This window comes from Salmo salar, chromosome 05, assembly GCF_965601325.2.
Source record: "Salmo salar chromosome 05, fSalSal1, whole genome shotgun sequence".
NCBI lineage: Eukaryota > Metazoa > Chordata > Actinopteri > Salmoniformes > Salmonidae > Salmo > Salmo salar.
In genome coordinates, this window is record NC_138295.1 from 63370085 (window position 1) to 63395180 (window position 25096).

General features: G+C 40.7%; 1 protein-coding gene and 1 long non-coding RNA gene across 3 annotated transcripts; one reads left to right on the forward strand and one right to left on the reverse strand.

Moving 5' to 3' along the window:
* Positions 1-63: 63 nt before the first annotated feature.
* Positions 64-2707, reverse strand: LOC106605433 (uncharacterized). The gene is made up of 2 exons (XR_001328847.3): positions 2654-2707; positions 64-1360 (listed from the first exon to the last, which is right to left on the reverse strand). It is a non-coding gene; the product is annotated as an uncharacterized LOC106605433 (long non-coding RNA).
* Positions 2082-17604, forward strand: LOC100195036 (Metaxin-1). Of its 2 annotated transcripts, none has more exons than XM_014200933.3 (8): positions 2082-2208; positions 10796-10865; positions 11329-11408; positions 12259-12351; positions 12958-13140; positions 15331-15407; positions 15525-15682; positions 15804-17586. In XM_014200933.3, exons 1-8 carry the CDS (start codon positions 2113-2115, stop codon positions 16040-16042), a joined length of 996 nt encoding a protein of 331 aa, XP_014056408.1. In that variant the 5' UTR covers positions 2082-2112; the 3' UTR covers positions 16043-17586.
* Positions 17605-25096: the final 7492 nt, after the last annotated feature.

Consider the following 25096-nt stretch of genomic DNA (forward strand, 5'->3'; position numbering starts at 1 on the left):
AACTAATTTCTCTAGTCATATGCTGATGAGATTTTTGTGATAATAGTCAGCAATAAAAATGGGTCACAGATGGAATCTTTTTAATCTCCAACATAAATCGTACATCCTGTTTGTTTCACATAATGCTCAGCAAGTACAACAGCACAGCTCCATTTGATGGTAAGCAATTTTGTCCTCTTAGTATTTCAAAATATCTCACAAGTTAGGTGCGTTCTATTACTTAAATGATGGAGCATCTTTCATCTCTGTGATGTTGCAACACAAACCCACAGATTTACATAATTTTTACCCAAACACAGATGGTGTTTGACCTTAAGCTATTTGAAAGTGGAAATAATTGATGTATTATCTATTTATTTAACCTTTATTTAACTAGGCAAGTCAGTTAAGAACAAATTCTTATTTACAATTACAGCCTAGGAACAGTGGGTTAATTGCCTTGTTCAGGGGCAGAACGACAGATTTTTACCTTGTCAGTTTGGGGATTTGATCTAGCAACCTTTCGGTTATTGGCCCAACGCTCTAACCACGAGGCTACCTGCCGCCCCAATCTATACAGTATTCATATTCTGTATTATTAGTTTATAGTTCCCATACACACTAGCTGTAAATCAATAATTTTTATTGTAGGCTGTGCCAGTTTCCTTCACTTGACACATCATTATGTTGCAGTCACTGTCCACCAGAAGGTAGTAAAGAGGTGTAACTTAGTTTCTGTTTAAATGCTCCCTGAGTAAGCAGAGGCCATTCAACCCTCCAGGTGCCATAGCAGTCCATAAACCAGAAACCTGGACATTTTGACTGCCATTGTAAAACATTGGAGTTTTAGAAACTGACCAGTATATAGACTGCTCTAAAATACTTTATCTAAGTCCCCCTTTTCTCTTCAAAAGATCAACCAGCTGCTTTCACATTAGACTTTCTTAAAGTAATTCATGTCAGATTGAGGGGTAAGTGTTGACACTGAGCATATATGTAGACTGATAATCAGTGTATAGGATCATGGGAGGAAAATTGAGGGGAATTGGGGAGAGGGGTTAACATTTCTCAATGTATGCAGGGACTAGATGTGGAACCATTGTAAGGAAGGAAGGAATGGTGATATTTGGCTCCTGCCCCCTTCCCCCCGTCTTGATAGGAATGCGTGAACTCCTTTCCTCCTGCTCGGTTTGATGATGTCATGGCTTGTGCATGTCCCTTTGGCACGGACTCTGCCAGCTGCTGAGCTGAGTTTGTTGCAAAACAGACACAGCATTATTTCCATGTTTAAGAGCTCCGTCGGGTGGGTTAAAACATTGCCTTTAGGTGGATCATTCTTCTCTGTCTTCTCCTTCTTTCAATGCTTACATTGTAGGTAGACCTGTTGACATTAATCTTTAGTGAGTGAAAGAAAGTAAAACAGAAGCATTTGATATAGATTATACAGTAGTTTCATTCATATTTTATATTCTGCCCTATGGATAGACAGGTTGAGTTCAAAGTTCTTGTTACACTACCACTTGTAAGAACATATAGAGGTATGAATTATCCCTTGCGTGAGTTTCTTTCATTTTCCACAGATATCAAAAGTACAAAATATTGCACTTTAACGGTTAAAGTGCAATATTCCAGCATTAATCTTCCTCAAACATATATTAAAAAGCCATGTATTGGTTTAGAAGAAAAAATACACTATCCTTATTCAGAACATCTGCTAAATCTATTCTGACATAGACACTGGAAACATTTTCCAGGTCAAAGTCCTGCTCCAAATATTTGGAAAAGACAGTCCGGAGAGTTGACCACAGTTTGTTGGACCAATTTGACCACTGTTTATAGAATAATTACAACATTCTGGTAAATATTGCACCACAAAAACATAGGGGGAGCACATATGTTGAATTCTATTTCTAATGGCAAATGTTGTTCAAAGTTCCATTGTAATAGACAGAATATTGTTAATCATACATGATTTTGATATCAAAGGACTCTATCAATGGGCCGGGGTGGCTAATTTCAAAAACGTCTAGACAGAACGTTCTTGAAGTCTTTAGTCTAGACAATAAATGTAAACGTTGTCAGTGGCAACGAGAGGTATCACTTCCGAGTGAAAGGTCGTTCAATTATTTCAAGATGGCTGTCCCCTCGCAGATGGCAACTTCTGAGCTGTACTGCTGGGAAGGCGATTGGGGTTTACCGTCTGTCGACACTGAGTGTTTAATTATATTGGTAAGATATCTATTATGATGTAATTCCAGAAATATCAATATTGCAAGATAGCACAGCTTGGCTGCCTTCATATTCAGTTGCAAGCTAATGTCAATGTTCATAACGTTGGCTTGGACATCACATCCCTTACTGACATGGCTGTCGACTAGTTGTCTAGCTATTTGTCATAAACATTTCACCGTAACTAACGGTAACAGTAAGTACATTTACATGATAGTTAACGTTATATGGGCTGCTACCATGTAGTTACACTGCAAGGTGAACATTGTTACATTAGTATCTACGGCTGGCTATCTGGCTAAGTTATACCCCTTTCAACATGCACTGGCAATTTGCAAATAAATCTCACAAGAATGTAGATAATCGAATTTACCTAGCTAACGAAATCAATGAAAACAAGCAGGTGTAGGTAAACAGCTGTAAGTACAGTAAACCTTCACTCTACCTGCCTGCGTGTGTGTGTCTCAGTGAAGGCTCCTCAGAGGAGGAAGGGGTGGGCCATCCTACTCAGTGAATTTCAGAAAAATACAAATAGTGAAACGTATATAAAGTTATCCTTTTTAGATGATAAAACTATACTAAATATGTCACCAAATGACTGATTAAAACAGTGTTTTGCAATGAAGTTCTACAGTAGCCTTAACGGCACCATATAGAGTAGCACCATGGTGTAGCCAGAGGACAGCTATTTTCCGTCCTCCTTTGGGTACATTGACTTCAATTTAAACCTTGGAGGCTCATGGTTTTCACTCACTTTCATAGACTTACACAGTAATTATAATGACTTCCGGAGGATGTTCTCCAACCTATCAGACCTCTTGCAGCATGAACTGACATGTTGTCCATCCAATCAAAGGATCAGAGAATTAATCTAGTACCGTAAGCATATGCTACAGCTAGCTAGCACTGCAGTGTATAACATTTGGTGAGTAGTTGACTTGGAGAGAAAGACAATAGTTTAACAGTTTAAAAAAAATGTATTTATTCAAAAATTAAGAAGTAGCAGAGAGAGCGAGGGGGAGCTAGCTATATATTTTTTGTTAGTTTACCTTTCACTTACTTAGCTAGCTAGCTAATGCAGCTAATTTAGCCTACTCAACAACCTGACTCAAACAGAGAATAATGCTATTTTTATGTTAGCGAGCTAGCTAAGGCAATCCTAGTCAAGGTAAGCTTTCGGTTGTATTAATTTATTGCCACTGGAGCCCGTCGGTGTAACTGCTAAACTGCTTGCTGTTCACTGGACTGTGTGATTGTACACATGGATTGTGGGTTTACTAACGTGTTAGTTCTAGTACCTATGTTGACTATGACGTTAACTGATATGGTGACAACGATGTAGGCTGTGTAGCGGTTAGCGATTATGGTATGACGGTTTGGCTTGTAGAGTTTAAAATATATATATATATTTTTTATAATTTTTTGCCTGGTCACAGACAGATGTTGTGTTGTGTACTGAAGTCCACAAGTGAAGGGAAAAGGAGAAAGGAGGAGACCGCGTAGATGCGAAAAGGATTTATTCAATGAGCATTGTGATGATGCTGTATGGGGCTGCTATGAAAATGAACTGTGTGTGCGGGTGATCAGGGGTGTAGTCATTCCGCCGATTTCTGTTGCAAAATGTTTCTTAAACGGAACGAAACGGGGATGGACCTACCGGGATTTGTCAAATAGAAACTGTTTGGACTAATGATTAAACCCCAGATCAGCTAGATACAGGCAAGATTGTTCCAGGCGGTATTGAATGTGTCACTGTCTGTCACCTCGAGTACTCCGATTTGTCTCACAGCCTGCACCTACATTATACACTTTCATTTGTAGTCTAGGTTGTAGCAACGATGGGTATAGGGCACATTTTTGTATCATGTAGTAGCCTAAACCTATCAATGTTACATTGAGCTGGGTGAATGGAATGGTAATGACAGTCATCCAATACGCTGTAATAGAAATGGCCATGCTCATAAAAAAAGTCCTTCCTAAACTGCACTGACCACCACTGGTGTGAGTGTTTTTGGTTTTACTATCCTTGTGGGGACATTTTGTCAGTCCCCACAAGGAAAATGGCTATTTTAGTCTTAGTGGTTAGGGTTACAATTAGGGTTGAGGTTAGGGAGTTCGGGAAAATAGGATTTTGAATGGGAATCAATTGTTTAGAAAGGAAAGGATCTAGTCAGTTGTACAACTGAATGCATTCAACTGACCCCACAAGGAGAGTAGAACAAACGTGTGTGTGTGTGTGTGTGTGTGTGTGTGTGTGTGTGTGTGTGTGTGTGTGTGTGTGTGTGTGTGTGTGTGTGTGTGTGTGTGTGTGTGTGTGGCCATACAATATTCTGCAACACAGCTATAATAATAGGCCTAGATTCAGAAACAATGGCATTAGCAACTAGCTACATGTTGTGACACCCAAAGAATCCTAATAATTATTGGGGACTGGACAGTTTATGACCTGTCATCTTGTAGGCTATCCCTAACTACTGGTGCCAAATGTTTGAACATGTGATTGATTACCTGTCAATTATGAACATTACAATCATAATCCATAAATTCAACATAGGAATGTAGCATAGCCTAACACATGATTAACCACACAGATCATGCAGGTGTTCGGCTACCCTCCCAAAGTTATAGCCCTAAAGTTGACAAATGAGGAGGAATCTGTGCAATCTTGGAAGACATCTGGAGCGAAGATAAGGCTATTCTTAAGGCTATTGTCTGCTGCCCTTTGTCTTACATGCACCACTCTATACACAGCTTTTAGCGGATATGGCTTTATTAGCTAACTCCCAAGCCTCATGCTACAATGCAGCAGAGGCAACTGTAACTGGCTTTAGCTCCCCACTCAGTTTCATACAGGAAATCCCAGGTATGTCCATCATGGTACAGTTCTCATGGTACCCATGTATACAGTCGTGGCCAAAAGTTTTGAGAATGACACAAATATTAATTTCCAAAAAGTTTGCTGCTTCAGTGTCTTTAGATATTTTTGTCAGATGTTACTATGGAATACTGAAGTATAATTACAAGCATTTCATAAGTGTCAAAGGCTTTTATTGACAATTACATGAAGTTGATGCAAAGAGTCAATATTTGCAGTGTTGACCCTTCTTTTTCAATACCTCTGCAATCCGCCCTGGCATGCTGTCAATTAACTTCTGGGCCACATCCTGACTGATGGCAGCCCATTCTTGCATAATCAATGCTTGGAGTTTGTCAGAATTTGTGGGGTTTTGTTTGTCCACCCGCCTCTTGAGGATTGACCACAAGTTCTCAATGGGATTAAGGTCTGGGGAGTTTCCTGGCCATGGATCCAAAATATCTATGTTTTGTTCCCCGAGCCACTTAGCTATCACTTTTGCCTTATAGCAAGGTGCTCCATCATGCTGGAAAAGGCATTGTTCGTCACCAAACTGTTCCTGGATGGTTGGAAGAAGTTGCTCTCGGAGGATGTGTTGGTACCATTCTTTATTCATGGCTGTGTTCTTAGGCAAAATTGTGAGGGAGCCCACTCCCTTGTTTGAGAAGCAACCCCACACATGAATGGTCTCAGGATGCTTTACTGTTGGCATGACACAGGACTGATGGTAGCGCTCACCTTGTCTTCTGCAGACAAGCTTTTTTCAGTACATTTGCATGGCAAAGAGGGACTTTGCAATTAATTGCAATTCATCTGATCACTCTTCATAACATTCTGGAGTATATGCAAATTGACATCATCCAAACTGAGGCAGCAGACTTTGTGAAAATTAATATTTGTGTCATTCTCAAAACTTTTTGCCACGACTGTACAAATCCCAAAGAGTGTGTGGTATGTGTCTGACTGTAAGCAGTGTTTTTTATTTAGCTGAACATTCTTCCAATGTAAAACCTAATAATGTTCCATTTGGTTTTCTTTTAAAATAAAGCCACCCAAAACATCTAATGTATTACTGTAAACCATAATATTTCCATTGTGCATGTACAGTTAAATGACTGATGTGGTCACAAGCCATATATGGCAGCTTATATTACCTTGCAGGCTTGACTAAACCAAATTTGAGCATCATAAACTACATTTTCCTCCCTGGCAAATTTTCAGACATTAAACCATTTTTTTTTATGTGTGTATTTTGGACCCACATCTTACTGGAGGGAACAAGATGTCAAATGTGGGTCTGGAAAGTGACTTTCCTCCCCAGATACTTTTTTGGTGGTTGGAAAATGCACATCTTGCTTGCTTTTAGTTTGTGTCTCAGTGTGGTCTCTGAAACCACAAAGTGGCTACTGAACTGGAGCCATGTTAGTGACACATCATACTCTTGTCTGGAAATTAGCAATTTCATTCAGAGTTTTCCAGGATGCCCCCCGGGTTTTCACTGCAACTGGGTAGATTTGTGTCTGGTGATGTGTCACATTCACAGACCTCATTCTTTCCATTAGTGAACTGGCAAAAAGTCACTGCATTTAGGCTGGAGGTCTGTACATTCCACCTATTAGGAAATTGCAAAAGTGAATAAGAGAACCTTCCAGATTTTTCTTTAAAAATGTTTATTTTTTTAGTTATTTAAAAATTACAGCATTAGCATATCTACTTGATGGTTACTGCTGGATTAGTCTATGTTTATAGCGTATGTAATTGCCAATGGCTAGTCTAATTATCATAGTAAGCATAGTTAATTAGAACGTCATGTAAGAGATTGATGTTTAGTTAGTAAGACTGATCCTGAGACTCAGTTTTCACTTTAAAATATAGGTCAAACAAAAACAATGATTGCAAAGTTAAACAAACCATACAACTCTATGCATAGGGTCTACTTTTAACAATACAAAAACACATTCACTTGAAGAACAGTGCAGATGCAAAGTTTGGCATACATTTTAAAGTGAAAAATCTGAATCTCAGCATCACTCTTTTACTGTGAAATTGCCCTTAGCCTAACCCTAGTCTAGTGATACCCTTCCACTGGTAGTCTCTTATTTGTAAAAAAAAATTCAGTAGTAGCCTACCATGTCTTTCTACTACAGGCAAGTGGCATTCATACATATCCAGAAAAGCAGTGTCTCTCTTTACATTCCTCAGCTGAGAAGTGTGTTGCTCTGTTTTATTAAGCAATGATGGAAAAAAAAAATGATTGGCAGTGCAATGTAGGCTAGCACTCAATTACGTGTGCCTGTTTGTAGTCTCTCAGGCAGCGGAGAGGACGGTGGGGTCTGAATACTTATGTAAATAAGGTATTTCTCTTTTTTTATTTTTAATACATTTGCAAACATTTCTAAAGACCTGTATTCACTTTGTCATTATTGGGCGTTGTGTGTAGATGTATTTAATCCAGTTTTGAATAAGGCTGTAACGTAACAAAATGTGGGAAAAGTGAAGGGGTTTGAATACTTTCCCGAATGCACTGTATAGTGTATATACACTGAGTTTACAAAACATTAAAAATGCCTTCCTAATATTGAGTTTCAGCCCTTTTGCCCTCAGAACAGTCTCAATTTGTCAGGGCAAGGTGTCAAGTGTTCCACAGGGATGCTGGCATATGTTCACTCCAATGCTTCCTACAGTTGTCAAGTTGGCTGGATGTCCTTTGGGTTGGGGACCATGATACATGGTATCTTGATACATTGGAAACTGTTGTGTGAAAAACCCAGCAGTGTTGCAGTTCATGACACTCTCAAACCAGTGAGCCTGGCACCTACTACCATACCCCATTCAAAGGCACTTAAATATTTTGTCTTGCCCATTCACCCACTGAATGGCACACATACACAATTCATGTCTCAAGGCTTAAAAATCATTATTTCACTTATCTCCTCCCCTTCACTGATTTTTAAATTGGATTTAACAGGTGACATCAATAAGGGCTCTTAGCTTTCACCTGGATTCAGCTGGTCAGTCTGTCATGGAAAGAGCAGGTGTTCCTTATGTTTTGAGTGTGTGTTATGGTATGCAGTATGCACAATAATTCATTCTAGATAGGCTTTCACCTAGGCTACATATCTGTATAGGCCTACCAATATATTAGTTATGTCTTTTAGACCTGTAGGGTAGGTATGAATTTTATTTTCATTCTAGCTAGTCTTCGGGTTTACAACCAAAGATAAAAAGTTGAGGAAGAATTTCCTAATAAAGTCGTAGCCATGATGTCAGCCTTTGATGTTTTTAATGACATTTTGGTTGGGTGACTTTGGCCAACTGCAGAGAGAACCTCAGCTTTTCTCCATTCTGCTCTCTTAACTTTCACTGGCTATTCCATTATTGAAGATCTAGTTCAGCCTTCTTGAATGAGTTTTTCTTTCAATCTGAAGTGATATCTGTCCTTCACAGTGGAGCACCAGGCCCAATGATGATACTATTGCTGTACATTGTGCAATCTAAATAATCCACAGTTGTGTACTGTACTTGACTTAATACAAATGTCTGCTTGTGATTGTGATATGATCAGTTTGTCATTATTGTGGGCAGACCCTAAATTACATGATTATATTTCTTCTCTGAGGTAAAAGGTATTGAATGACTGTATCTAAATTATTTGATGTGTTATCGGTTTTGATGATTATAGGATACATTAAAGCATTAAGGCCATTCTTAATGCCCTGGAGCCAGCCGACAGTGGGGTTTGTAAGTACTTGCGGACACTGAAGAAATTACCTCTTCTTTTCCATGAGATTACGTCCCGTCACGCCTGTCTGCAAGCACAGTCAGGTCGATCTGTTCAACTCTGCCAAACCACATTTATAGGAATGTCATTTTATGTATGGCTATCTATCAGCCAGATACAATCATAAATGTTGCTGTGCGCATTTGCCTTGTCAATCTATAGTGCATTGTGTCTTTAGGCTACTTTGTATCAAGTCTGCTGCAATACAACAATTGCTTTGAGATCCATTGAGAGGCATATTAATGCAGTCGATTACTGTTTGCTTATTTCATTCTGGAATATGATTTTCCTTGTAAGTGCAGGACACAGTAAGCGGAAATGAAGGACCTGGGCCCAGATTGACACAACCTTAAGAAGAAATTTCTTCTTAACTGCCATTTTTTCCATAACTAGATTTATGAAGAAAGTCAAGCAAAGTTGCTATTCCTCAAAAATGTTATTGGAAATGTTTTTTCTCTATTTATTATGTTTCTTCCTTAAGCAAAAAGTTAAGAAGAAATTAGATTCTTGAAAAGAAAGTTATTGGATTTGTTCTTAATTCCAAGATAGCTAAACCCTTGTCCTAAACTCTGGGCAGTCAGAATAAGCTCATGAAAGCGATTGAACATGTTTAATTCACTCACAAATGTTGTCTGAAAGTTTCTGTATGGATTATTTTAAACCCAAGAACATGTTTTAGTAACAGTAATCTCAGTACGAATTATGCTAACATGATTGCCATTGCTAGCTAGATAGCTAGCTAAATTGGTTGCCTAGCAACAAACATCTTAAGAAGATTCATAAGAAGATATTTGAGAAGTTTGTAAGAAAATCATTACATCTTAAGATATTGTTGAGGAATTGCACTTACGAACTATCTTATGAATGTATTTATTTTCTTAAAAAGCTTCTTAAGTTTTTGTGTAAGAAGTGTTTTGTGAATCTGGGCCTTGATCTTAGTTTGAGAATGTAGGCTGTGTTTAGACACCTATTCTGTTTCTATTAGGCCTATTGAAGTTTCTCCTTCGCAAGCCTTTTTACTCTGGTCATGTACTGCTTTCCTTCTACTTTTTCAATCTCCTTATAGGCTACTTATCTCTTCAGGAACAGTTTGTTCCATCACAACTTGCTCAGCTACCTGCCACTCCCTTCCCTTGCCTACGCACACTGCATGCTCCAGGGCTCTTTCAGGCAGGGCAGGTTCCACATCCTTTCTTCCATAATCTCCATCCGAACAGTCTAAAGCAAGAAATTCCCCTCTCCCATTGATAAAAATCAGTATTGTGTAATCTACATTGTTACATCTACAGGTGTTTATGTCCGTCCACAGTGATTAGGGACAGGCTTTTACAAATAATTAATTTGCTATTTTGCACCTGCGCAAAGTTTTATTTATTTTTCATCATTTTCAGAAGGCTCAATGTCTCATTCCTAGTGTCAGCCTTTAATTTGATCCTTTTTGTTGTTTTGGGTATTTTATTTTTGGGGCTCCCGAGTGGCGCAGCGGTCTAAGGCACTGCATCTCAGTGCTAGAGGCGTCACTACAGATCCTGGTTTGATTCCAGGCTGTATCACAACCGGACGTAATTGGGAGTCCCATAGGGTGGCACACAATTGTCCCAGCGTCGCCCAGGTTAGGGTTTGGCCCAGGTAGGCCAGACTTTGCTGTGGTGCTAAAGGTTATGGAGTATAGCCTGGTGTCTGTGGTGTCTAGAGTTAGGCAGCCTATCCCACAATCATGTTGTTTATATGCTTGCTGTTTGTTTTTACATGTTGCGTATTGGGTCCTAAGGGTCTGCCTTAATTGAGGTGTTCATGCCTCCCTCCCCCTCCCTTTATGTCAGTGGAATTATTTTGGGCCCAGCTTGGATGCTTCCTGGATGCTTTTTTTTCATACAAGGCTGTGGAAACTAAGGTATGTCTGGCTCAACATGTTTTAGCTCAGCGTTAATCTGTTAATCATCTCCCTTCAGGCTTATGCAAAGTTTGCAGGCGCACCCCTCAAACTTCACAAGATCGGCAACCCCTGGAGAAGTCCCACTGGTAAGATGTCTTGTCTTTAGTTTTTAGGTCCTTTTTATATTGTTTTGTCTCAACTCGAGAAACATGGCTGCATTAATTTACTTCAGAACTAGGCATATTCTCCTATAATCAAAGGGAACACAGGGAGACTAAGAAATGGAATGGAAGGAAAATGTGCTATCTATAAAATGGGCAGAAAATATCTCCTTTTTACTTTGTTCTTGTTTGTTATTCCTTTCTCTTACTATATTATTTCTCCATCTGTATAGTATGTTTTTCTTGATTCTTACTTTCCAGAATTGTCTTCCCTCTCTTCACCAATGGCATTCATCTGCCTTTTCTCTCTCTTCTTCATCTCTAGATTTTCTCTCTATCCCACTCCCCTGTTCTCTCTCCATCGGTCTGTAATGGTCACATTAACAGTGGCTGTTAATGAGTGGTGTTGTGAGGTGCCCGTCTTTGATGCATTTTTCTCCTTTGCTAGGCTCCCTGCCTGCCCTGAAGACCAGCGAGAATGGGAGCCTCTCTCGGCCCAGTGACATCATCATCCACCTCAGGAAACAGGTGACAGAGAGACCGCCTGCTCATGTACAGCACAGTCCTCTGCTTTGTCTGAAAGAGCTGCTCCATGCTCTGTTCCACACTTGCTTAAAGTGAATTATGATCCCATTGAAAAATGCAATGTCTCCTATGATCTTTCCTCCCATCCCCCAAGCTCAATTAAATGCACACTTCAGCTAATGCCCAGATGGAACCCATTAGCCAAGATACTAACTGCCCCCTGACTGGTAGGGGGGTTGTGAGCTACTGCAGTAGGGATGTTAGAAACCACAATGCAAAGCAGATTGATAAGTGCTGTTGTGGTGTCAATGTGAGCGAACAGGGAGGAAACCCTGGTGAGATCATCCCAAAGGATTAGACAGTAAAGGGGTAAGGATGGTGGGGTTTCCAGACAAACCTCCCAAAGTCAGTAAAAAACTGCTTATTTTACCCTCCAGAGCAAGGGAGGGAGAGGGAGGTAGAGGGAGAATCTCTCTAAGATGTCCAGTCATGTTGAGTTCTTCTTGACCCCAGCAGGCGCCATTTCAGACTGACTGCCCTGCAGTCATGAGGTTAGATAGAAAACACTTGACCCAGAACACCTAGACTGTCTGGAGTCCCATAAAGGCCTCCACATAGAGGTAGCTTTTCAGTTTTTTGAATGGGTTTCTGGAGAACATAGAAAGTGCTAACGGTGTAATCACGCCAAGGCGGCTCATGGTATTGTTCCAGAAGGGCTTTAAAAACTATTTAGAATACCTGACAACAGCAAGACTGGTTTAATAAGATGTTGTGGTCCGTGAATCCTGTCGGTGATGTTCGTGAAAGGTGATGAAACGCCTGAAGTGTGTTGTGATATCAACCTATCTTTCAGAAATACAATGCTGACTTCGACCTGTCTGCCAAAGAGGGAGCAGACACTCTGGCCTTCATCTCACTCCTAGAGGAAAAACTGATGCCAGCTCTGGTGAGGATCATAGTTACTCAGAGAGAACAAGACAGACAGGGAGGGGGCTGAAGGGAGTGATAGAGAGTGTGTGTGTGTGTGGATAGAATGAGTGACGAGGTTGTAGAAGACATTTATGCAAGAATGAGATGACGTGGAAGATGTCACTAGTTGTGCACTAGTGACTGGGTTGTGCCACATCACTCCGATTATGGCAAAAAGTTATTATAATTTTGTCATTTTATTTTGTCACATAACCGCTTACTGCGTTTTTGTCCTACTTAATCTCGCTTCTCTCTGTCTCGCTAGAAAGATTGTAGGTAATTATACCTGGTGCTTCATTGTGTCCTATAAAGAAATACCTCAAACATTGTTTCCTGTGCCAGCAGAACCGTGTCAACATGGAACAACATGTGGCTTCCTGCAGCACTTTGAACTGGGATAAACAGCCACTGTGCTCTCAATGCCAAAATGTGTAGCTCAACTGCTGTATTTTGTGTCTGTTTGAAAAATCTGAATATCCTAAGGATTCTAATTCATAGTGACTACTATGTCATTACCTCTAGCTTGTAGAAGGCCTTTTGCATCTCTTTCACACTTTTGTGCTTCTCTCTCTTTCTGGACTAGGTCTATACTCGGTGGATTGACCCTAAGAACTATGTGGAGGTGACTCGGCGTTGGCACGCGGAGCACGCCCCATTCCCCCTGAACTTCTTCCTGCCCGGCAGCATTCAGCGCCAGCAGCTGCAGAGGCTGAGGCTGGTCAGGGGAGACGAAGAGTTGACGGCAGGGGAGGAGGTGGAGAAAGAGGTGAGTTGAGGGGGAGATGGAGGAGGTAGGGTAGGTTCACCCAAAGGCAATTGTTGTTTTAATAGTCTTTCTAATCTTTCCAAAGAACATTTTATTATGGGGCCCTTTGCAATCAGTCAAGTATGGGGGGGGCATACTGTATTGGTACCATATCATTTATATTGTTTATACAGAATTCTTAATGTAAAAAATGTGGTGATTTTTTTATTAATTGGTTTGAAGGAAAAACCTTAGATGCATATATTGTTGAGAAAGCATCACTGCAAAAATATCACCTGATACCAAAATATGCGGTTGGCACTCATGCATTGAGGAAGAAATCCATGCTGAAACACCTGTGAACAGTAAAAAGCAATAAACCATTTTTTTTTTATGAAAAAAGAGGTTCAAGACTATTTCCTGAGTGCCAACCACATGTTTTGAGTTCTTGTCCAGTTCGGCCTTGTACAACACATATTTTACATATACCACTGCTGTTAGCATACTACTTTTAGAATACTACTTAGAATACTACTTTTCATTAAAAACACCTAAAAATTCCAGGTGTGTGAATTGGGATAGGTTATCAACAAAAAGAATGTGTGAATAGGGCCATTGGGGGTGTTACGTTGTGATTAAACCATGTGCTGAGAGAGGTGTGAACATCGCACTTGCCTCTGTAGCTGAGCTGATGCATGCTTCAGACATCATTGCTCCCTGTGATGATGTAATGGTTTATAGGCTTGCCATGGGAACTCGACTTGTTTCCCAAAGCGCTGGTCCAGGGCAAAGCTTTATCTACATGCACGGCTCAGGCCCAGGGTACCTTTTTTCAGTCTTATAATGGTTAAAGATCTGAATATGGATGCGGAAAGCTGACCCTAGACCAGTGTTTTGGTATAACCTCTTGCAGAAGTTCATTTAAGCAATAAGGCACAGGGGGGTGTGGTATATGGCCGATATACCACGGCTATGGGCTGTTCTTATCAGTGGCGGTTCTAGCTTGTATGGCTCCCTGGGTAAACCCCCCCCTTCAGCACCGTTCTGCAATTTTTATTCAGACATTTGGAACAACAAATAAATAATCGTAGCATTTAACGACGAGATATACATATATACATACAAAAATAAGACTTAAATATCAAGAAGAAGTAACAAAGACAAATAGAAACAAATTATAGTATATAAATACAAATAAAAAATAATTCAATTATTACACTATTACCTTATTCCTAACAAAAAACACACAAATAAAACTAGAATCAGGGCGCCCACTCCGACAAGGTTAATTGACCCACAGTCCCACACGGTGACATGATATCATTGACGTGATTTGCAAATGAGCGATAGAAAACCGATCGCACAAATGTCACCATTCGGAATATTTTATTTTGCCCCCGGCAAGATGCCGCCATGTGCGGCTGCCCATTTCGCCTATGCCTAAATCCGCTACTGGTTCTTATGCACGACGCTACGCGGAGTGCCTGGACACAGCCCTTAGCCGTGGTATATTGGCCATATAGCACAAACCCCCGAGGTGCCTTATTGCTATTATAAACTGGTTACCAATGTAATTAGAGCAGTAAAAAGAAATGTTTTGTCATACCTGTGGTATATGGTCTCATATACCACAGCTGTCAGCCAATCAGGTGTTTTTACGCTACTGCTACTCTCTGTTTATCATATATGCTTAGTCACTTTAACTATACACTTATGTACATACTACCTCAATTGGGCCGACCAACCAGTGCTCCCGCACATTGGCTAACCGGGCTATCTGCGTTGTGTCCCGCCACCCGCCAACCCCTCTTTTACGCTACTGCTACTCTCTGTTCATCATATATGCATAGTCACTTTAACCATATCTACATGTACATACTACCTCAATTAGCCTGACTAACCAGTGTCTATATGTAGCCTCGCTACTTTTATAACCTCGCTACTGTATATAGCCTGTCTTTTTACTGTTGTTTTTATTTCTTTACCTACCTATTGTTCACCTAATACCTTTTTTGCACTATTGGTTAGAGCCTGTAAGTAAGCATTTCACTGTAAGGTCTACACCTGTTGTATTCGGCGCATGTGACAAACTTTGATTTGATCAGAATTCAGGACTCGAACCACCCAGTTTATAATAAGGAATATATCATGATTCAAAATGATGTGAGAATTTGGCCTGAGGTCGGTTTGTCAACACCTTTCTCTCTCCAGCTGTACCGCGATGCTATGGAGTGTATGAACCTTATCTCGCAGAGGCTGGGCTCAAACAAGTTCTTCTTCGGAGACTCGTAAGTCCACACAGAGAGGTTCTACCTCGACATTAAACTGGGAATTCAGCACCTCAACTTAATTCACTTGCATGGCATCCATATGTATCTCTAACTACATGACGCTGTTCCCTCCAGACCTTCATCTCTGGATGCTTTTGTCTTTGGCTACTTGGTGCCCATCCTGAAGATGAAACTGCCCAATGGAAGACTCCAGCAGCACCTCAAGTCACTGGACAACCTGAGCCACTTCTGCTCCAACATCCTGGCGCTCTACTTCCCCAGCGAGGGACGAGGTGTGGGACCACATACTGTACATGCAGTATGACAGTCTTCAATGATATCTATTATATAACTTGCTATTGTTGTTAACTTTTGAATTCCATGTCTCACACTTTTTCATTTTTTGTGCAGAAGGTATCAGTCGCAAGGTGTCCTCCCAGCCTGAAGGGGGTGACGCTGACAACGAGCCTGGTAAGAGGCGCAAGCAGCTGCTGTCGGTCCTGGTGGCCCTGGGCGCCATGTTGAGCTACGCCTTCCTCACCGGCATTGTGGCTATTCAACACGTCCAGCAGGAGGCACTAGACCACCGTTCCCCAGGTCTCAGGTCACTCTCCTCCCACGGGGAAGAGGAGGATGGGGAGGAGGAGGGCTGAGGATGGGGAGGAGGAGACGGCCGCAATTCAAAACTGATCTCCTGTCTCTATTCCTAATTCTTCGTTGACGCTCCCTCAGCAATCTGGAATGACTGGAAAGGTGTTAACCAATATGGCAGAAACTCCAGTTAGCCTTCTAGACTAGGTGGAACGTTTACTCTACTGCTGATGCCTCAACAATCCCTTCAGATCCTGGAGGAGGAGTCAATAGGAAGAAGGGGCAAGGGGTTGGTGTTTGATTGGGCCAAAGCCATAGAGTACGATGAAGAGGAGGAGCAGCACTGTGGGAATATACATTAAGATGCTTCAACATGCACCAAGAGTGCTTCAATGTCTTACTTGGAGAATGTTTGGATGTTTTCTCTGCTTTATTTTGACTGCCATTGCACGATAATCATAGATCCAAATCATGACGTTGCTTTGCTTTTCTCAATCTCCTGGTGCTTTATCTTATCCAACTGATTATACTTTTGTGTGTAAATTATATTATTGAGGGAACAAATCCCAGGTAGCATTCGTGAAAATTGAATTGTTACTGAATTCTTAGTAGCATTAGCACATTCTTTCTGAACACTTGCCAAAATAACCACAATCTCCACCACAGTAAACAGTGTGAGGTCTCTAGATGTTTAATAATAATACTTTCAACAGAGGAAATAAAGGGGTGACTTCCTGGTTTATATCCTTTTCATATTATTGCTTGTCAGGCTGAGAACTCTTTTATAATTTTTTTCACCTACCATGAATTTGAGGGCCAAGCCTGAAGTTTGGGGCATTTAAATGTTTCCGGGCCGATTCAAAATCTTGTGGAAATTGCCCTCCCCAGTGCAATTTGTGCTCAAACAATGTATGCATAATGTGTGCTATAGTGAAGACTGTGCTTGCCCTATTCCTGCATTGCAGCAAGTCAAAGCATCATTCAATAAAAGAAACAGGGAAGTTCAATAAATCACTTTAATGTTCCAATACAATCGCTCGCTGTGTAAAAGGCTTCCCTGCTTTAGCATGCTAGGCTACTGTTGACCTCTTCAGCCATACAAGGTTACATTATTGTCTAATTCAGAGTTGCAAGATGCTCATTGACTTTGTATTTTTCAATTTCTTAAAGGTAGCCTGTTGGAGATAATTTATGGTATGTAAATTTGTAATGCAATCGTTAGTGGAGTTAACCTTATTCAATCTTGTTTTGAGGGCAGAACTGTTACACACAGGTTGCCATAGACCTTAACCCTAAACTTAACCAATCACATTTCTTGCCTAAACTTTATCTAACCCCTGAACCTGCCTAACCTTAACCAATTGGGATTGCTTGCCTAAATTTAACCAAACACATTCAAAGCTGCCCTCAGAACCAGATACAATAAATATGCCAAAAGGAGGATGTGGGGTGTAAAGATGATGGTCCCATATTGAGGGGGAACACCTGTAGCATGAATATATAGCATACATTTTTTATAGTGTGAAATAGTTGAAAAACAAAACTGTAAATATATACATGTGGGTTTTATTTTCATGGTTGAATAAATGGGTCACATACATACATACATACATACATACTTTAATATTGTGTGGAGGAGATATGTTATTTTGTGTAGTAACTATTGTGATAGGCCTATCAAAAGTTCAAGGTATCTGGAACAGGGGTGCTTGGAAAAATGAAAGAGCATGCTGCACCTCATCTAACATATTACAACATCTAACATAATCCTTCTAACCCCCCCCCCCTAAAAGATTTAGATGCACTATTGTAAAGTGGTTGTTCCACTGGATATCATAAGGTGAATCCACCAATTTGTAAGTCGCTCTGGATAAGAGCGTCTGCTAAATGACTGTAAATGTAAATGTAGTCTCAACCACTTTACAATAGTGCATCTAAATCTTTTAAGGGGGGGTTAGAAGGATTACTTTATCCTATCCTAGGTATTCCTTAAAGAGGTCGGGTTTCAGGTGTCTCCGGAAGGTGGTGATTGACTCCGCTGTCCTGGCGTCGTGAGGGAGCTTGTTCCACCATTGGGGTGTCAGAGCAGCGAACAGTTTTGACTACACTGAACAAAAATATAAATGCAACATGGAAGATTTTACTGACTTACAGTTCGTATAAGGAAATTAGTTTGTTGAAATAAATTCAGTAGGCCCTAATCAATGGATTTCACATGACTGGGAATACAGATATGCATCTGTTGGTCACAGTTACCTTTAAAAAAAAAAGTAGGGGCGTGGATCAGAAAACCAGTCAGTATCTGGTGTGACCACCATTTGCCTCAACACAGCTTCTTCACATAGAGTTGATCAGGCGGTTGATTGTGGCCGTTGGAATGTTGTCCCACTCCTCTTCAATGGCTGTGCGAAGTTGCTGGAAATTGGCGGGAACTGGAAGATGCTGCCGTACACGTAGATCCAGAGCATCCCAAACATGCTCAATGGGTGACATGTCTGGTGAGTATGCAGGCCACGGAAGAACTGGGACATTTTCAGCTTCCAGGAATGGTGTACAGATAGATCCTTGCAACATTTATTGCAATCGATAAAAAACAAGTGTGTTTGTTGTCTGTAGTTTATTCCTGCCCATGACATAACCCCACTGCCACCATGGGGCACTCTGTTCACAATGCTGACATCAGCAAACCGTTCGCCCACACGATGCCATACACGCTGTCTGCTATCTGCCTGCTACAGTTGAAGCTGGGATTTATCCTTGAAGAGCACACTTCTCCAGCATGCAAGTGGCCATCGAAGGTGAACATTTGCCAACTGAAGGCAGTTATGATCCCAAACTGCAGTCAGGTCACACTGGTGAGGACAACAAGCACGCAGATGAGCTTCCCTGAGACGGTTTGTGCAGAAATTCTTTGGCTTGTGCAAATCCACAGTTTCACCAGCTGTCCGGGTGGCTGGTCTCAGATGATCCCGCATGTGAAGAAGCCGGATATGGAGGTCCTGGTCTGGCGTGGTTACATGTGGTCTGGTTGTGAGGCCGGTTGGACATAATGCCAAGTTCTCTACAATGACGTTGGAGGGGCTTATGGTAGAGAAATTAACATTCAATTCTCTCGCAAAAATTCTGGTGGACATTCATGCAGTCAGCATGCCAATTGCACACTCCCTCAATACTTGATACATTTGTGACATTGTGATGTGACAAAACTGAACATTTTAGAGTGGCCTTTTATTGCCCCCAGCACAAGGTGCACCTGTGTCATGTTCATGCTGTTAAATCAGCCTCATGATATGCCACTCCTGTCAGGCGGATGGATTATCTTGACAAAGGAAAAATGCTCACTAACAGAGATGTAAATACATTTGTGCAAAAATTACGCTTTTTGTGTGTGTGGAACATTTCTGGGATCTGGGGTGGATGGTTGGGTGTATAATCCTAACGTTTAGCAACTCAAAGGTTGTGTGTTTGAAACTCATCATGGACAATTTGAGCATTTTAGCAACTTTTCAACTACTTACTACTTTTTTGCTACTTTGTAACTACTTAGCATGTTAGCTAACCCTTCCCTTAACCTTAACCCTTTTAGCTAACCCTAACCTTAACTCTTTAACCTTAATCCTTACCTTAACCCTAACATTAGCTACCTAGCTAATGTTAGCCACAACAAATTGGAATTCGTAACATATCATACGTTCTGCAAATTCGTAACAATGTACACTTCTCAAATGCGTAGCATACCATACGAATTGTAGTTTGTAACATATCATACAAAATGGATGACGGACATCCACAAATACCATACGAAACGTAACATATCATACTAAATGAGTATCTCAGATTTACTTACAGAATAATACGAAATGCTCTGAGACCAGGTTGCATATTTGAATATTACTGTAGTCAGATAAAAGGTTGGAAGAAGATTGTTTAAACAATAGGCCCTGAGGTGGTGTGGTTTATTGGCCATATACCACAAACCCCTGATGTGTCTTATTGGTATTATAAACTGGTTACCAAGGTAATTAGAGCAGTAAAAATAAATGTTTTATCATACTGTGGTATACAATCTGATATACCATGGCTGTCAGCCAATCAGCATTCAGGGCTCGAACCACACAGTTTTAATAAGAAATAGACATGCCACATGACCAATAAGGATGAATAAACATTTCCATATGTTTTCTTTTAGGAGATACAGTGACTGGAACTGTGCACCTGGCCTTGTAGTTCCTGGCATCCCCCCTCCTTGTTGCCCCAATAACAAGTTTCACTCAAACCTGGTCTCCGCATACCAACATCTGCGCATGACGCCATCGGCAAGGAATCCCGCATAGGCTCCTGTTGACGCGGGGTTTTAGTTTTGTTTAGCGAGTGCGTGGCGTGGCATGCGCGTCTCTTTCCACATTGGAATATTTGAGATCCACCCTTCTCCCCTCTTAAGGGCTTTGGAGCAATCAGCGAGCTGCACCGCGATTAAAAGAAACTCCCTCTGCTTTCAATGAAATCTCTAAGGGCTGAGTTTAATGACCCTGAAAAATGATCTGGGAAAGAATTCCTGTTTTAAATAGGGAAAAAAACGCTTGTACATGATCACCCTAATTTTCCACGAATCAGACATAAACCGAACACTGCATGTGCGCAATCTGCAGCAATGAACAGAGGTCAGAAATTCGGCTGGATTCAGTTTGTTTAACAGTGCTAAAACGGTGAATCATAACACATTCAACTCGACCAGGATAAGACCGTACATTCACTCATATTTTCCTCAGGAAAACCCATATGAAAAACCAGACACTGGAATCCAAAACCATACATAGTACATGCCTGTTGGAAAGGTGGCAATCCAGAAATGTGGCAACAATGAGTGTGTCTATATTTTGCATAGGCCTATCCAGTTGTCATCAAGGTCCAATAAAGAACATATATTTTCTCCATCACATGCTGTTAAACCGAAGTTGCCCCGGCAACTCATAAGTAATCAAACAAAAACATTTCACAAGCTGAGGGATAGGAAAAGAAGGGGGAGGGCTGGAGACTTGAGGAGAGAAGTTTTATGCATGTAGAAGTTTTACTCATGTAGCCTTTTCATGCGAAAATGAAATGGCCATTTTACAAAGATTCAAAATATTTGTTGAATGTAGACATTTCTGTAGCTTTCTTCTGTTAACACTGATATTAAAAATAGATATGTGTGCTTTGTACACATGCAGTAATACACTTGGTAATGACATGCTCTCCAGTGCACATTTATACTGAAAAATATATAATCACAACAATTCCTAAATAAATTAGGCCCTAATCTATGGATTTCACATGACTGGGAATACAGATATGCATCTGTTGGTCACAGATACCTTAAAAAAAAAAGATAGAAGTGTGGATCAGAAAACCAGTCAGTATCTGGTGTGACCACCATTTGTCACGCTGCCTCATGTATTGATCAGGCTGTTGATTGTGGCCTGTGGAATGTTGTCCCATTTGCTGTATATTGCCCGGAACTCGAACATACTGTCGTACAGATCGATCCAGAGCATCCCAAACATGCTCAGTGGGTGACATGTCTGGTGAGTATGCAGGCCATGGAAGAACTGGGAAACTTCTTGTATGACCTCTTATACACTATATTAAGTCCAGCCTTTGGAGCTTTGGTTATCCTAGATATGGCTGCTGTATTGTGATCACTACATCCAATGGATCTGGATAGTGCTTTCAAGCACATTTCTGCAGCATTAGTGAAGATGTGATCAATACATGTTGATGATTTCATTCCTGTGCTGTTTGTAACTACCCTGGTAGGTTGACTGATAACTGGAACCAGGTTGCAGGCACTGGTTACAGTTTTAAAATTTTCTTGAGTGGGCAGCTTGATGAAAGCCAGTTAATATTTAAATCACCAGAAAATATATCTCTCTGTTTATTTCACATACCTTATCAAGCAATTCACACATGTCATCCAGATACTGACTGTTAGCACTTGGTGGTCTATAGCAGCTTCCCACAAGAATGGGCTTTAGGTTAGGCAGATGAACCTGTAGCAATATTTCTTCAAAAGTATTTAACATGAGATCCTCTCTAAGCTTTACAGGAATGTGGTTCTGAATTTAAACAGCAACACCTCCACCATTGGCTTTTCTGTCAATGATATAACCTTTTATTGCTACCAAAGGTACTATCTATTATAAGTGAGTTTCAGAGATAGTCAGAGTATGAATGTCATCTGTTACTAGCAAATTATTGATTTCATTAACATTGTTTCTTAAGCTACATATGTTAACATGTGCTATTTGGAGCTCTTTTCTTGGATGCTTACTATTTGTCATTGGTTTACTGGGAAGTTTAACAGAAGCAGATATGCTCATGTTATATATGTTAGTGCAGGTTGAGCTGCACACTGGACTTCCTACTAGGGCACACCGCCTCAGTGCTAACAGTATAAATCTGGTTCATAGGCACATGATTACTGCATACAATAGCTGAAGGATCAGCAGAGGCATTCAGAGCAGTTAGAGGGACATAAATTGGGTTACTTACATTGTGTCTACCAATGCCCCTGGTATATTGTACATTTGCTGAAGCATTATGACAACTCAGCGTCACAATGGTAGGGTGCTACATACGCCTCTTGGAGGAGGGAACTCAACACCCTGCTACATCTCAACTCCCCGTGGAGTGAAAAAGTATGTGATTGTAGGTGCGGGGGAAGGGCGACAGAGGCAGAGAAAAATACAGTTTACAGGGAATTTATTATTCCTTAACACGGTAAAGTGGGGAAAAGGGAACTGGGCTTGGGTCATTGATAAATCATTGTCTCAACACATCCTTTTGATGCTGTGAAAGGATCTAGGATGATTTGGGTGGATCCCATTCTCCTTATAAATGTATTTTGTTTCCAAAAGGTATCAAAACTGTCAACAAAAGTTACACCCATTGAACTGCAATAATCACATAGCCAGTTCTGAAGAGAAATATTGCTGCTAAAGCGTTCAATGCCACGATTCAGAGAGGGCACAGGTCCATACATGATGGGTCTTTTATTAGTGTCTAGCAGAGAATCAATCAGCTCTTTAAAATCCAGTTTCAACCGTCCAGAATAGCCCTTCATAATGTCATTAATATCCCACATGGACTACGATAGAATCAATTTCCATGTCCAGACGTAGTACATTCGGGAGCACCTTAGTAATGTAATTTACTCAAGCTCCGGGATAGGCCATTGTAGACTCATGCTTTGCAGAGCCTACACCCTGCACTTTATCTGCGGGCTATTGGCTAGAGCACACTGTGGGAAGACCAGAGTAGGCTATACACATTTGCTATTTAACGCCAAAGTTTTAGTGAAAAACTATTGAGAGTTGAAAATGTGATGGAAACACATTGAACTTTAGATTTGGCCTACAAATGAATATAACACCTCTATGGAAAGATGAGACTCATGAACAGAATGGTGTTCTCCGTTTTGCTCAACAACCCCTTGTCTGATAGTAGCCCAAACAATTGAATGGAAGTATCGAGGTAGTTTTGTGCCAAGGAGTGTCCAAAAAAACAAAAATATTTCCTGAGCTTTCTTATATCTCCTAGATATAGGACAGACCCTTCAAAACCTTATTCCTTATGATTTATTTTTTTACTGTCTTTTTTGCCATTTATGAATGTGTTATTGGGCTATAGTAGTAAAGGCCAAATTATATTTTATCAACAACAAAACATATACAGTTGAAGTCAGAAGTTTACATACACGTTAGCCAAATACATTTAAACTCAGTTTTTCACAATGCCTGACTTTTAATCCTAGTAAAAAGTCCCTGTCTTAGGTCAGTTAGGATCACCACTTTATTTTAAAAATGTGAAATGACAGAATAATAGTAGAGAGAATGATTTATTTCAGCTTTTATTTCTTTCATCACATTCCCAGGGGGTCAGAAGTTTACATACACTCAATTAGTATTTGGTAGCATTGCCTTTAAATTATTTAACTTGGGTCAAATGTTTCGGGTAGCCTTCCACAACCTTCCCACAATAAGTTGGGTGAATTTTGGCCCATTCCTCCTGACAGAGCTGGTGTATCTGAGTCAGGTTTGTAGGCCTCCTTGCTCAAACACACTTTTTCAGTTATACCCACTTATTTTCTATAGGTTTGAGGTCAGGACTTTGTGATGGCCACTCCAATACCTTGACTTTGTTGTCCTTCAGCCATTTTTCCACAACTTTGGAAGTATGCTTGGGGTCATTGTCCATTTGGAAGACCCATTTGCGACCAAGCTTTAACTTCCTGACTGATGTCTTGAGATGTTGTTTCAATATATCCACATAATTTTCCGTCCTCATGATGCCATCTATTTTGTGAAGTGCACCAGTCCTTCCTGCAGCAAAGCACCCCCACAAAATCAAGCTGCCTCCCCCGTGCTTCACGGTTGGGATGGTGTTCTTCAGCTTGCAAGCGTCCCACTTTTTCCTCCAAACATAATGATGGTCATTATGGCCAAACAGTTCTATTTTTGTTTCATCAGACCAGAGGACATTTCTCCAAAAAGTACGATTTTTGTCCCCATGTGCAGTTGCAAACCGTAGTCTGGCTTTTTTATGGTGGTTTTGGAGCAGTGGCTTCTTCCTTGCTGAGCGGCCTTTCAGGTTATGTCGATATAGGACTGGTTTTACTGTGGATATAGATACTTTTGTACCTGTTTCCTCCAGCATCTTCACAAGGGCCTTTGCTGTTGTTCTGCGATTGATTTGCACTTTTCGCACCAAAGTATGTTCATCTCTAGGAGACAGAACGCGCCTCCTTCCTGAGCGTACTATTGTTTGTACAGATGAACGTGGTACCTTCAGGCATTTGGAAATTGCTCCCAAGGATGAACCAGACTTGTGGAGGTCTACAATTTTTTTTTCTGAGGTCTTGGCTGATTTCTTTTGATTTTCCCATGATGTCAAGCAAAGAGGACTGAGTTTGAAGGTAGGCCTTGAAATACATCCACAGGTACACCTCCAATTGACTCAAATGATGTCAATTAGCCTATCAGAAGCTTCTAAAGCCATGACATCATTTTCCAAGCTGTTTAAAGGCACAGTCAACTGAGTGTATGTACACTTCTGACCCACTGGAATTGTGATACAGT